At 31.4% G+C, this 15,687-nt stretch overlaps 1 protein-coding gene across 1 annotated transcript; it reads left to right on the forward strand.

Moving 5' to 3' along the window:
• Positions 1-398: 398 nt before the first annotated feature.
• LOC107914723 (U-box domain-containing protein 27) lies at positions 399-2,058 on the forward strand. The gene has a single exon (XM_016843741.2). The coding sequence runs from the start codon at positions 558-560 to the stop codon at positions 1,764-1,766; it is 1,209 nt and encodes a 402-aa protein (XP_016699230.1). The 5' UTR covers positions 399-557; the 3' UTR covers positions 1,767-2,058.
• The last annotated feature ends 13,629 nt before the right edge of the window (positions 2,059-15,687 follow it).

Here is a 15,687-nt window from a genome sequence, read left to right on the forward strand (position 1 = left end):
TCAAGTTGTTCTAATGATGACTAGCTAGTACTACTAATTTGTCTTTCTCCTAATAAAGATTATTCTACGGGCATAACATTTGTGCATCAGATAAAAATTATTTTATAAACATGAATTTGTGCATCAAATTGTAATGTCTTATTTATCGTGTATTATTTATACTATGTAAATATCTTTACATTTTTATTATTCATAATTCTTAATTTTTTTTTTAAAATTCTATCCTTCTCATTATCTCTGATTGTAATTTTGTGCTGTATTAATTTGTTTATAATTTCCATTTTTCAGGGCATAATATTTAATTCACAATGTGTTTATAATTTAGTTTTTTTAATAAAAACTTAAATTAGTAAGATATTATTGTATTTAACAAATAAAAAAAAGGTAGCTGATAACGTTGTCAAGAATCCTTTGACTAAATTCTCTTCCTTCTTTAAACCTCAACTCTCTCCCTTTCGCTTCTCCCACCTTTTTCTATTTTCCCTCTTCCTATTTCACAAAATTTTCATTTTCCACTCACTTTCTCGTCGTCCAAACGAGGATAAGAAAGAAACAAAATGGCAAGAGACGATTTATACATTGCGGTTCCAAGTTCTTTTCGGTGTCCGATATCGTTGGATGTGATGAAATCCCCAGTGAGCTTGTGCACGGGGGTGACATACGACCGAGCCAGCATCCAACGCTGGCTAGACAGCGGCAACAACACCTGTCCCGCCACAATGCAAGTCCTCGAAAGCAAAGACCTTGTTCCCAACCGGAATTTACAACGACTCATCCAGATCTGGCTTGACTCAGTCGCTCGCCGTCAACTCGACGCCGACTCGGTCCGCAATTCAGCTGCTGTTCCTTCTCAAAATCAGGTCAAACTCTTGGTCAAACACCTTGACATCAATTGCTTCTCATCGTTGACGAAGATCATTTGTTTCGCGCGAGAGTCAGAGGAAAACCGGGAATTCCTCGCCCAGATGGACGGGTTTTTCAGCAAGGTGCTGGATTTTATGAGGAATGCGGAATCGGGCATTAAAATAGTGGAACAGGTTGTTAAGATTTTGGATTTGATGTTAACCAAAATTTCCGATAAGAAGCCATTGTTGGAGACGAATTGCTTGTCGACGATTCTTCTGGTTTTACAAAGTGGGAATTCAGATTCACAAATCGAAGCGGTTCGATTACTGGAGTCTATAGCGGTGGATGGAGAGTCGAAGCTCAAAATAGGTGAAAAGGAGGGATTAGTAGCGGAATTGGTAAAATCATTAAGAAAAGAAAACCCAAGATTAATTGAAGCCAGCTTATCATTTTTTATCGCAATCACAATGCCAAAACGTATAAAAACCGTAGTAATCCAATATCGAATAATCCCAGAATTAAAGTACCTTTTGTCCCAACCAAACACTACTACTTCGATAACAGAGAAGGCATTGGAACTGCTGGAAGAGTTGTCCACTTGCAAAGAAGGGAGAGTGGAGATATGGCATGATTCGGTATTGCTAGGAAGGATTGGTGAGACAGTGTTGAAAGTATCGAGCAATGCGACAGAGCACGCGGTGGCGATACTTTGGAGCGGTTGTTATTTGTTTAGAGACCGGAAAGCGCAAGAAGCGGTGGCTAGTAGTAATGGGATGACCAAGTTGTTGTTGCTGATGCAGAGCAATTGTTCGCCGGCGGTTAGGCAAATGTCGGGGGACTTAGTCAAGGTTTTGGGGGTTAATTATAAACTTTGTTTATCGAATTATGATACCAAGACTACCCATATTATGCCCTGTTGAAGAACCCCATGTTGACTGTACTGTGTTTTGATTTGATTTGATAGGACCAAGATCATTTAATGCCAGTCATAAAGAGCAGTTCAAGTTGTGGTACTCTGGGATGGTCAATCACTGTAATGGGTCAGTACTATTAGATTTAAGATCTGACTTCCATTTTTTAATTTTGACTCTTTTCCTGATTCCAAAAGAAAAAATAACTCATAATTGAATCACTAATTTTATTTTGAAACAATACATTCATCAACCTTAATTAGTTGTAAAATAAAGCTACTCTTTAATAAATTAAAAGCTACATAGATTTATTTACAAATTAATATAGTTTTTATATCATGAATTTTTATGTTTTATTTATGAAGTAATTTTTTAACTATTTATTTTATATAAAAAATTCAACCATTAATTAGTTTGCATACCCGTGTGATATTGTTTAACAATGTAATCGGTTTAAAATCAATAATACATATTAGTAATATGTAAAATATATGTTTTGTTATGATGTGTGAAAATATTATATTAAAATCATTATAATAAATAGAGATGTCAATTGTTAAAATAAATAAATAAAAAGTTTGGATTTGAAATATTATATAAAATGATTGTAGTAAATATATATGTCAATATTTTCTTAAAAATTTTGCACTAACAAATAAATTTATTTATAAAAACAATTATAATTAACGGTAACAAAAAGAATTTTATTATAAAAAGTAATAAAGAGGCTAATATATAAAAAAGGGTCTTATAAATCGTAATATATTATGTTTAAAGTAAATCATCTAATATAATTTGAAATTTTAATAATTCATAAAATGATTAAAAATATCACAGAATACAAAAAAATATAAGGAATTAAAATAATATTGTCAAATTAAATTAAAAATTGGGTTTGAAGAAATTTCATTTTGCTAGAACAGGTACAACATTATCTTTTATAAAAGAAACTTTAAAAATCTTTTAAAAAGAGAATTTCAGGATCTACATTTAAATTTTTAAAAACTAATTAAATAAGTACATATCAATACTAATGATATGGAGTCAAACGTAAGATATGGATCCTAATTACACCATCATCACGTATCTCTGATGGCATGCATTCGTGTATGTATGTATCTACGCATGCACTAATGACAGCATTGGAAAAAAAGAACAATGGTAATAATAATGGCTATCAAGTGTCAACTTTAATAATGAAAAAGAACTCTTAACGCCATCATTCATTAATGTCAATAAACCAAGTAAAGAAATAATACACAATAATGCAAGGACTTGGGTATGGTCAATGGGTATATTGATGTGGTGAGTTAGTTGGTATGGTCATGAAAATGGACAAATGGTAGAAGGAATGGCTGTGGGTCGTTGGGTGGTTGAGAGGAGATGATGAAAGTTGGGTATATTGATGAAATCGGTGGTCTATGGTAATGGTGAGTCGACTGTTGAGAGGGGGTTCGATAATGTGCACCGGTGATGGTTAGTTCAAGGGAGTAGTGATGGTGAACAAAGAGGGATCACAAATTCACAATGGGTTATCTCAAAACAATTTGTTATTTTTTCTTTGATTTTAATTATTAATCTCCTTTTCTAATTTCTGCAGGTGTCTTTTATATTCGGTGTGTTTACTTGCATAACATAACTTGGGTATTAGGCTTATAAGAGCCAAAATAAGAGATGGACATGCACACACAAGAATTGAGCTTGAAAGCTTAATTGAGTGCAAATCAATCAAGTTTTCCCACTGTGTGCGATACAAGGCTCGGTTCATTTTTGCTTTTTGGCTTCCAAAACAGAAGTCCTTGTTGAATCTTTAGGGATCCACAACATTAAGGACCCTGCTAGTCACACTTCAAGCATTTCAATGGCCTATTTACTTTCAACTCCCTTTTTCCAACACTCCTAAGGATATTATGGATCCTAACGCTGCTACCAACGTCGCTACACCTCCCGATGTTGTTGCTAGCATCTGTGGCATCCACGCTTCGCCAAATACTGCACATATTGCAACTATCACTGCCCCAAATCCAATCGCACTTCATGTTTCCTTCACTAAACCATTTCCTGACATATCCAAGATTGAGGTGTTTGATGGAAACAACTTCAAATGGTGGCAGGAACACATATTTTTGGTGTTTCATATGCATGGAGTTGTTTTCGCCCGTACTGAAAAACTGTCGTTTGATTCCTTAAATAAGCAGACTGAACTATGGGTACATGCGAACAAGGTATGTAGACACACAATTATTTCAACTCTTCCGAAAGAATTTTTTTTATGTTTATTGTTCGTACAAGGAAGCAAAAGAGCTGTAGGATAAAATGATTGTCAAGTACACTGATGAAGATACTGGTAAACAGAAGGTTTTCATTGGAAAATACTAGCGATAGGAGATGTCTGATACAAGGATGTAAAGGTACAAATCAATGAGTACCACAAGTTGTTGAAGGATCTAAAATCTAAGAACATCACCTTATCGGAAGAGTTTGTCGCTGGATTATTAATCGAAAAATTCCCCCCATCATGGTACAACTACAAAAAATATCTCAAACGCAAGCATACGCAACTTTTTTTTGGCAGACCTAATCACCCATATTATCATTAAGGAGACTGACAAAAAAGAAGCTAGAGCTGCCAAGAGAAAGGAGATCATTACTCTCGCCAACTTGATTAATGGTAAGCCTAAGAGAAGTATGGTTAAAAAAATGATCATAAGTCTAAAACAAAAAACCCTGCCTTTAAGAATAAAAAAGAACCTACTTTGTTTGTGGCAAATTAGGCTATTGTGCACATCAATGCAAGCACCAAAAGGGGACAATCCTACTAGTACAAATGTCAATGTGGTCGAAGCAGATGAAATAATCGCGGTGATCATTTCTCAAGCCAACATTGTGATAAATGTAAAAGAGTGGGTAATAGACTCTAACTGCATTAGACATATCTATGGCAATCGAAATGCATTTGCTTCCCACTCTTAAGTGGAGAAAAGAGAAGAAACAGTCTATTTTGAGACTCACAAACAGGTAGTGTGCTTGGAAAGGCAAGGTTATGCTTAAACTTACTTTTAGAAAGGTCTTTGCCTTAAATGGTTTGTTTCACCTTCCTAATATTCGAACCAACTTGGTTTTAGTTGGGGTATTAGGAAAGGTTGGGGTAAAAGCTTCCTTTGAATCTAATAAGGTCATAATGACCAAGAATAACGTATTCATAGGTAAGGGTTAATGCAATAATGGACTATTTGTACTTACGGTTTGTGAAATAATAAATGGAAGAATCAATTCTTTTGCTTAATTGACTGACTCGTATGATTTATGACATGCTAAATTAGAACATGTGAATATCTTAAAAAATGCAACAACTCGGGTTAATTTCTTGTAATAATAATATCTACAAACAAAAATGTGCAATACATGCTAAATCAAAACAAACTAAGAAAACTTGTTTGTCAACTCTAGAGAAATAGAATTTTTAAACTTAATTCATAGACTTTGGAGACTAAAAACAAACCATGACTAAAGGAGGTAAAAGATATTATAAGACTTTTATTGATGATTTTTCAAGATAAACTAAGCTATAATTTCTTTGAAATAAAGATGAAGTCTTTGACAAGTTTGTTAAGTATAAAGCCAGAGTAAAAAATCAGTTAAACAAAAAGATTATAAGAATTAGATCAGAGCATGTACTGTTAAATGATTTTAGTGAAAAATAATGCAACTGAAAATCTGTGGGGGAATGATTTTATCAAACATGTTATGTACAAAATTGGATCCCTGGTAAGAAAAACTAGTAAAACACGTTTAAACAATGGAAGGGTCATCTCCTAATCTAAAAACTTTAAAAGAGTGGGGGTATTTTGCTGAAGTTATATATGTTAATAAAAATTTTGATTGGTTATTGCATATAGAGTTTTTGGTACGGGGGCTTTTGGACTTTTTGATTTTTATGAAATTTTAATTTAGTTTATAGAATTATCGTTAAATAAGTTGGTTTGAATTGCATTATATTCAACTTGAAGTAAATCCAAATTTATTTAGAGAAGAAAGAGTGGGGAAGAGGATGAACGAGGAGGAGGAGAGAGACATAGAGAACATTGGAGAAAAGATTTGAATTATTTTTTTTATAAAATTATATGTATTTTTCTGAATTTCTATATATTTATTTTTATTTTTAATGATTTTTAAGGTTTATATTTTGATAAAAGATAATTTATATTTTTATAAAGAAATGTCACGTGGCACTTTTTCATTGGTCAAAACAGCCCAATCGTTTTTTTTTTAATGTATGTTAAATTAGGGACTAAAAAACATATCGTAAGTATACTTGAGATACTAAATTGAGATAAAAAAAATTAAATACTAATATAGGAAATAGGTATACTTTAAGGGCCAATTTGTGAATTAAGCATTTTTAAAATAAAATAGAAATTGGTTTTGTTTTGTTTTTATAAATTAATTTGAAGTTATAATTTGTCTAAAATTTGTTGGGCTGTATTGAGAGTCCATTTGAGACACGTTATTGGGCCTTGTTTAAAATCATTATTCCTATTACAGCCCGAATCAATCCTAAATTTGTTTCAAGTGCATTTTTTAAGCCCAATTGAACTCCTTTTCAAAATTTAAGCTCATTTTTATTTAAAATACAATTTGAAGCCTAATTGTCCGATTCAAGCTCAATTTTTAAAAAGATACTTCAACATAATTTATTTTAGGTTAAAATGTGTCTGTGTTTTTTAAAAATTACGAATTTAGTCTTTATACTTGTATTTTTAAAATTTTAATTTTTTTATTTCATATTTCAAAATCTAGGTTCAATTATTAATACTGTTTTTTTTATTAAATTGGTTATTGTAACATTTTGAAATTAAAAAAACTATTTATTTGGTAGTCATGTAATTAAAAAAGATTTTGTAATTAATCTGAATTTAACAAAAATAATAATAATATTAATAGTTAAACCTAAATTTGAAATCTAAAAAGTAAAAGAATTAAATTTCTAATTTTTGAAAAATGTACGCATATTTTAACAGCTAAAATTTTTGCAAATTAAATAAATATTTGAATTTAACAAAATTAAAATTTAAAAGACTTAAGAATAAATTTAAAACTAAAATTTCAACATTATGAAAAGCAGGAAAAAGGTGGTGTCAAATTTCTATTTTTCTTTACTAATGGTGGGTTTGGATGGACAATTGGGTGCGGTGTGGTATGTTTAGTTTACTTTTTGTCTCACGCTATAGTATCTAATTTCACCGTCACCATTATTTTTACACTAATCGTAGGTAAACGTGACGTCCATCCAAACTAACTCTAAGTTAGTCTAACTTTTGGCATAGAAAAGTTTTCCGAATTTCAGTACTGGAATTTCCAGAGAAGAAGAGAAAGAGAAATTTCATTTCATTTCATTCTTTCCATAAATAAATAAATAAACCATTACAGCAAAAATCAGTTAAGCAGCTGTAACTTTAGCCCAAAACTAACCGTTTCATTAAACACAAAATAGGGTCTAACAGTTTTTTTAACCTAAACGCCGCGTTGAACTAACCAACTTAACGGTCTGCTAATTCGAGCCATAACAGAATCTTCATTAAATAATTGATGAATAGCTAAAATTAATTAATAAATAAATAAAAAAAGAATGGAAATGAAAGTATATAAATTAATTTTGTTATTTTGGTCTTAATTCTAAAAAATTCTATAAATTCAATTTCAACATTTACGTAATGTTGCGATATAAATTTGTTAAGTTAGAACTAAATTGATAGAATATGTAAACTTTAAAAATTAAATTTATTATTATATCAGTCAAAATTGAAAAATTTTAGCGTACTCAATTTTAAAATTGATAATTTTTTTAAAGGGATAATTCAATTTCAATGGAAAGAATTTTTATAAAGGTAAAACAGGGTCAAAATAATGAATTAATAAGCCTTTTTTGGTCTCACCATTTTAAATGAGTTGAGTTTCTAAGAAGTCCAAAGAAAATAGAGCTATGGAATGAAATTAATTGGATCCATATTCTTTATAAACCCAATTCATCAATCTAGATAGACATCGGAGTCCGCAATAATTATTTATAAATGAAATAAATATAAAAATATATCGGTGTAATTTTATATATGAAATTTTGATTTGATTCAAATTTCATATTTATACCATTACGTTGCATACACAAATATTAAATTTATCTAATGTAAAAATAAATTGATGATTTTAAAACAAAATTTCATGTATACATTTGAATCACAATTAAAGTTTAATGTGTATAATTACATCAAATCAAAGACAATGAATTAAAATTCATGTGCAACTTCGAGTGTTCTAATATTTTCTTTGATATAACGTCCAGAACTACTCACAACGTTTCCGCAACTTTAAAATAGGAGGATAAACATGCTTCAGTTTAATTGAATCCACGTCCTCTTACACTAACGTCAATTAAGTTAAATTTCAGTCGATAATGTTTAATATATAAAATTGTATCGTTCTTAAATTATTATAATTACATGGTGTTGGATTTAAGGATAAATGTAACCAAAACGTGGAAACGAATCTGATTTGGATGTGGATGTTAAGGATTCACACATTTTATATTTATAATATTTATTGATGGGGGAAAAGAGTGAAGAGCAATTTGTAAAGGAAAGGCTAAAAGCGAGTGAAAAAGAGGATGGAGGGAGGCAGCAACGTGGTCCATGTCAACTCCATCCACATTTTTATATACCAAAACAAAAATTGGGAAGTTGGCAATTGCCCTACAATAACGACACATCAACTCCTGCATTATTTTATTGGATTTGATGCTTCTACTCTTAACTCTTTTGCAATTTTAGCACAAGTACCGGTTTAAACACAATTTGGATTTCAATTACACAAATGTATTTCCACATCACAATGACTTCCAATTCTACAAATAAATAAATAAAATTAAAACCTAATAATATATTATTTTTTTATAATTAAAATTTAAAATTTAATTTTAATTTTATAAATTAAATTTAAACTAATTTAACTTAATATAAAAAAAAATCATTGCCCAAACTTCACCCAAATCCTCCATACTACTCACAGATAAGACTAGGCACAAGTAAACAAGAATTGTATAAATATAAAATGTTTTAAATAAGATTACGAATTTTCAACACATGAATGAACAAGTTATATCTAAACTTGATCATAGGTCGAACCACTCGACCAAGCCTGAAGACCCGCCCAAAAAGTAAGAGGATTTGAACAAAAATATAGACCCAACCCAAAACACATGGCTTAACAGGTCTATACCATTTCTTTTCTTTTCTTTTCCAGGTTTCCTTAGCCGACCCTCCCCTAAATTTCTAAGTCTAATCCCTAACAATAACAACTCTAAATCCATTCTCCATTCCAACACCCATCGGCCACTACCATCATTGTTCACCATTCCGATCACCACCGATCCACTATACACCTACCGGACCATCATCGTTCAACCTTGTTGTAGTAAGATTAAGAACCCGAAGGTAACTCAAGTTAGGAATCTCCCTTTCCCTCTCATTTTTACACTAGTTTGGTTTCATCCATTGTTTTGGTCAATTTTCTCTTCCCTTTTCTCAAATTTTCCTCTCCTTGTGCGTTGTTATTTTGGATCCCCAAAAACTTTGACTCTATCAACATTCTCCCTAAAGCATTCTAAACCTAAACAAACCCTCACTGTAATCAAATAGCTTTTGGGGTTCGACAAAAGAAAGCCACAAATGCTAGGAAAAACGTGGTAACCTGTTGCTATTGAGAACTAAAATCTTATCCCTCCATCGACTCTTATTTGGTTATTGCTTCTACGTTAAACTGTTGTTGGAATAATTTTGTGGGACTCCTCTGTTTATATTGTTGTCAAAGTCCTCTAACCGCAATTTGATTTGTTTGATTTTGTATTTAGTTTCATTGATTGCTTTTGGAATGAAATAGTTTATTAGTTGCTTTGTGTTTTCTAGATGATTCTGTATGCAAAGGCTTAGGTCCTTAGGGTCCAAAAATTGTACACAAGTATACGACCAATTGGGAAGGAAAGTTCCATAAGGTAAAGGTAGGATTTAGTCCTTTAATTTTAAGTTAACGTTATGTTTTCACTTCTTTACAATACCATAATCTAGTTGGAAAGAAACAAGTTGTTGCTTTTTAAATGAAAAAGTTAAACTGGGCAATATGGATTTTCATTTCTTGTTGTTATCCTTCTTGATTCACTCGTGTATTCATGATTTTTTAATTCAACTAATTGCACATATATCATCCAAATATTTGACCAACCTTGGTTATTCTTATTTTCATAAATTCTGCTTAAGTTTTCTTGGTTCATTTCATGTTTGTTAGTTTGTTGTGTAAGTATTGATGGCTTTATCATTTAGTAGAAAACAACAAGCCAGATAGAAAAGAATTTCAAGTAAAAGACACACACATACACATACACACACACTAAAATAGTTGGATGATATGTTTTTTTATGTTTAAGTATGTGTATAACTTATGTATAAGTAAATAAGAGAGATATAACAGCTATTTTTTCCCTCTTATTCATTATTGAAGATTATGCATGTCATATTTCTGCTACCAAAGTATGGAATTGTGATATATATTCTCTTTTGGAGCATTGCCTTGGGTGCCCCTTCTAAAAATGACTTGAGTTTTTAATAATTGAGTTTTTTGCAGCCAACCATATATGTCTTTAAAATTTGATTCTATTATCTTTTTTTCCTGTATATTAATTGAGTGTTTACTATTTCAGGACTTGATTTTTTATGAAAATGGCTAATTTGAACAATCCAATACTTGTGGATGATTTTAATGAATATGAAATTGCTCTTAAATTTCAAAAGTCTACTACTTCAAAGGTATGGGATGAAATGGTAGAGCTTGAATGTGAGAACAAAGACGAATTGAAGGCACAGTGCAATCAATGTAATACCATATTCTATGTTAAATCTTCTAATGGAACCTCCCATTTAAGACGTCATCTAAATAGTTGTTTGGAAAATTTTATTAAAGACGTCACGCAATACACCATAGCCACTCAACCATCCTTAAGAAGTGGTTTATCTATAAAATCTTACAAGTTTGATGCTTATGAGTGTCGTCAAGTTATTTATACTTTTCTTGTGTATGGCATTTAGGACAGTTGAAGAACTAGGATTTATATACATGATGAGTATTGCTAGTCCTAATTTTAAGAATATAAGTAGACATACAACTGCTAGGGATGTCCTAATGTATTATGCAAAAGAGAGAGACCATGTTAAAGAAGAGTTGGCTAAAGCACCTAGTTTAATTTATCTAACTTATGATAATTGTAACTTTGAGCATACTAATGATGAATACATTTGCATTATTGCTCATTGGGTTGACAAAGAGTGAAAGCTACAAAAGAGAATCATAAGGTTTAGAGCTTTATCTCCTTCGTATGATGGTTTGAACATAATGGATGAACTTATTTTATGTTTATCTTAGTGGGGGTATAGACAAGAAAATTTTTACATCATTTTGGATAATGCTTCTTAAAATGATGTTATGGTTTCTTGTCTTAGAGATTGTTTTCATGCAAATCAGCTATTTTGTGTGATGGTATTTTCTTTTCAAGTTAGATGTGCACATATATCAAATCTTATAGTTAAAGTTGGTTTGGAACTTGATGATGATATTGTTGGTAAGATTTGAAAAGGACTAAAGTACATAAAAAAGTCAGGAATTTGTAGGAAAATATTTTATGATGTGGCTGATAAAAGCTTTCATTTGAATATGACCAAAAAGTTGCATCAAGATGTGTGTATGAGATGGAATTCTACTTATTTGATGCTTGAATATGCTCTTTACGATATAGATGTGTTAGATTATTGGGGCTAACGACATAAAGATTTTCAAATATTTGCACTTTTTGATGATGAGTGGAGAAATGTTGTTATTCTTTGTAAATTTTTGAAAGTCTTTTATGATGTGACGTGTTTTTTCTGGTTCTAATTATCCAACGGATAACCTTTATTTTAGAGGGGTTTAGAAGGTTTAAAAGGTCTTACTTGATACAGTTAAATGTTTCTCATTCTTTTTTAACTCCGATGGTTGAGCAAATATAAGAGAAATTTAATAAATATTGGGTTGAGTATTCTTTAACATGCTACAATTTTAGATCCTGGTTACAAGTTAAATTATGTGCAGTAGTGCTTTATTACAATTTATGGTACTCATGCTTCAGACTTTATGCAAACCATTCTTAGAAATTTTAAACTATTGTTTGATGAGTATGTTAAAAACTTCAAATGCACGTCTTCCTCTTTGGTTGGGAGTTTCAATGTTTCGGATAATGATCCTGTTAATTCTAGTTTGCATCAACTCAATGGTAATAGGGCTAATTTGGGAGGAGAATATGATAAGAGTGATGATTATAATCGATACTTAAGTGAATCCAATACTAAGAGTGAAACGTCAAAGTTAAACATTTATTTGGAAGAATTAGAGCTTGAGTTGAATAGCCAAATCGATGTATTGGATTATTGGAGCAAAACTTCAATTCGATATCATGAGCTTTCATTATTGGCTCGTTATCTTTTAGTAATTCCAATATCGACTGTAGCTTTTGAGTTGGCTTTTAGCATGGGGAAGAAAATTATCACACATTTAAAGAGTTCACATAAACCAAAACTGGTTCAAGCCGTTGTTTGCTTTCTGACTTTTCATTTGTTTCTCTAATAATAAGGTAATAATCCCGTTTTATTTCTGATATGTGATATCAAAAGAAAATAAAATCCTTTAGTGTGTTAGGGTTACCAAGAAAACAATATCAAAAGGTCTAGTAGTTGTTTTTGATTTTTTTCTCTCTCAAAAGTTCAAGAGAATTTTACTGTTCATTTTTTACTAGGTGGATTATGTAAAGGCCAAGACGTTATTGTTGCAACTTAGGATCGACATCGTTTAAAGGAATCATATCAACAAATGTTGTTCATCGCTCTTCCAGTTTCAAAAAGTTATATTTTCGACCCTTGTTTCAACCCAATTCGTTCCTCGTACATGGATCCATGGTTGATGATTGCCAGAATAATTTTTTCGCTGCATCATGGAACGTATCGGCGTTCCAACAAGTAGCATATACATATACTTCACATTCAATATAGCCATAACATTTCGGTTATTATATCTCAATTTCTAGAATAACACCAAGTTAGGGACTAATTCGTGCAAATAAAACTCCAAAAATAATTCTGGGCATATATAAAGACTAAACTGAACATATCATACATATACATAATATGAATAATTCAGTCAGTCAATTCATGGATTCTAGCATATTTCATAATATCATGGACTTAATTGAACAATTTAAATCACCAAAAACAAATTGGGAATCAATTAAGGACTAAATTGAACGAAACATAAGATTTTAGGTCAAAACTATAGTATTTGTGAAACAGGGGACACACGACCGTGTGGCTAGGCTGTGTGATAGACTGTGGTCGTGTGGCATTTACAAAGTCAACCTAGAAGGGAGACATGGTCATGTGACAGGCTCTGTAGAAGGTCTTGGGTCGTGTAAAGGGTCTTGGAACATGTGAGAATCGTAAAACCTGTTTTAAGGGGAACATGACCTTGTAAGGGGTCATGTAGTCCACACGGGTGGCTCACACGCCCGTGTGGTTGGCCGTGTAACCCTATTCCAAGGCACGGTTTGTCTCGATTCGCTTGTAAAGAAACATACACCTTTCATCGACAACCTGAGTGACTTTCCTCACATTCAAATCTGATCTAAGGTACCTATAACAAGTCCTTCAACCGACAATTACGCAAGAATTAATAACGATTTTGAAGTAAAATCAAGATTTTAGTAGATTTTTGGCAAAATTCTTAAAAGATCCATTAATTCGAATAAAAGATTAACATCAGATGTAAATGCTACAAGAATTTGGCATTAATAATCGGGATCAAATTGAACTTACCTATTCTTGGGGAGGATTTAGGACGTTTCAAAGGGTGACTACGAAACCAGTTGAGAATCGTCTTTAAATCGAGAATAGATTTTTGGGTTCGGGAAACAAAATAATTTTCAACAACAAAATAATTTGAAATATGATGAAAAAAATAGGGAGAAAAGAAAAGATGAAGAGAAAGAGAAAAGAGGGAGGAATTCTAATTTGGAATGGAAAATAAAACAAAATCATAATGTAATTAGGAAAAAGGGGACTAAATAGCTAGGTTTTCAAATTTTTTAAGGGGTTGTAGGGTAATTTACCCTTGCCGTCGAAACTAAAAGGAAAATGGGGGAGTTTGGCGTGACTTAGACTTGAGAATCCAAGGGATAAGGGAGAATGCTTAACCAATTAGACTGCTGCCCACACTTGTTTATTTTCTACTCCATTTTTTTTTTGGAAAATATTTTCTACTCCATTTAATATATGTTTTAGGGGTGTTTTTCATTCTAGTTTGCTGAAATTAGAAAAAAGAAAAGAAATGAGAGAGATGTGGTTATAACCTAGGATCTTTAAGGAGTGTACTAGTTACTTAACTATCAAGCCTAAGACTTATTTCTTAGTTATTCATTTCATCCAACCTCTTATATTTTGGGGCATTACACTCGAATTCGACTAGATCAATAGCTTGAGCTACCCGAGCTCGATAATTGTTGAACCGAGTTCAATTTCTTTTAGTTGAATTCGAGTAACTTGCGAGCACCAGTGTCTCATTTATACCTTTAGTTGTAGTCTTAAGCCATGTATGAAAAAACAATACATTTAATATATATCAAATTAAATTAATTCAACAATTAATCATAATTATGATAATTAATATAGATTAAAACCAAATATATATTAACCAAAAACGGTAATTATGTTATATATTAACCAAATCTAAAAAATCAATAGATTTTAAAATTTGTAATATTAATACTAAGTAGTATATAAGTATGAGAACATAAGGATAATGTAGTGAAGTTAAAATAAAAAAGATATTGATACGGCAGTTATGCATTAATGTTAAAAGAAAATCATATATTAGGTGAAAACAAATATATGTTCACATGCTCCTACTGATAATAGCTTTAATTGCTTATTTTGTATTACAATTAAGAAGTAATTGATGCAGGAGATTCGTATCTCGAGGGGATGTCCATCTTTCCTTCTAATCTTAATTAATCAAATGGCACCCACAAACTAAAACAAATCAACTTTTTTTAATCTAATAATTCACTTAAAATGTTACGCAAGGGGGAATGAGAGGAAAGGGCGCCTTGGAAATTGAGAAGCTGAAATGGTAGGGAGTTGGGGCAATGTGCATTTTCCAAGTCTTAAGTTGGGGGTTAAAATATGTATAATTTCAATTATCAAATATTAGACCCTCTTTTTGGTGCAGCCCAAGTGCCCCAAGATTTGGCGAGGCAGTGAGGAGTTCCCTTTTACCATACAACTTGGGAGTTGGGAATTGGAATGCTTGTGTATGTTTTTAAAATTCAACTTGCAATTATCTTTTTACGTAGAAAAAGTAATTACAATATAGAAACAAAATACACCTTTTGTTTACTGGAAAGGGAATAAGAAGATTTTGAGGAGATATGTCCTCAACAACTAAAGACCTTGATCTGCTTATATGGCAAAGATTGCCTTTTGGTGTACACATGCCAATTACCACAAATTAGTGCTTTAACTAAACTACGCTACACATTTTCGGACATTACCGCACGAACCCATTAATTGATTATATAATATCATGGTTGACTAAACTCATACTTTCAATATCATGATTTCCACCATACCTTACCATCTTTTTAATCTTTATATCTCTTCTCAATTTGGCTCTTATTCTTTTTTTTTTACTTAAATTTAGTCTTCAACTTTTTCAAAAGAATCGAATTTGGCCATCTAACATTTCAAAATGAGTAGAATTAATTTTTTTTTATGAAAACACCGGCTAAAACATTAAATTTTTAAACATG

This window comes from Gossypium hirsutum, chromosome D10 (genome assembly GCF_007990345.1).
Source record: "Gossypium hirsutum isolate 1008001.06 chromosome D10, Gossypium_hirsutum_v2.1, whole genome shotgun sequence".
Taxonomy (NCBI): Eukaryota; Viridiplantae; Streptophyta; class Magnoliopsida; order Malvales; family Malvaceae; genus Gossypium; species Gossypium hirsutum.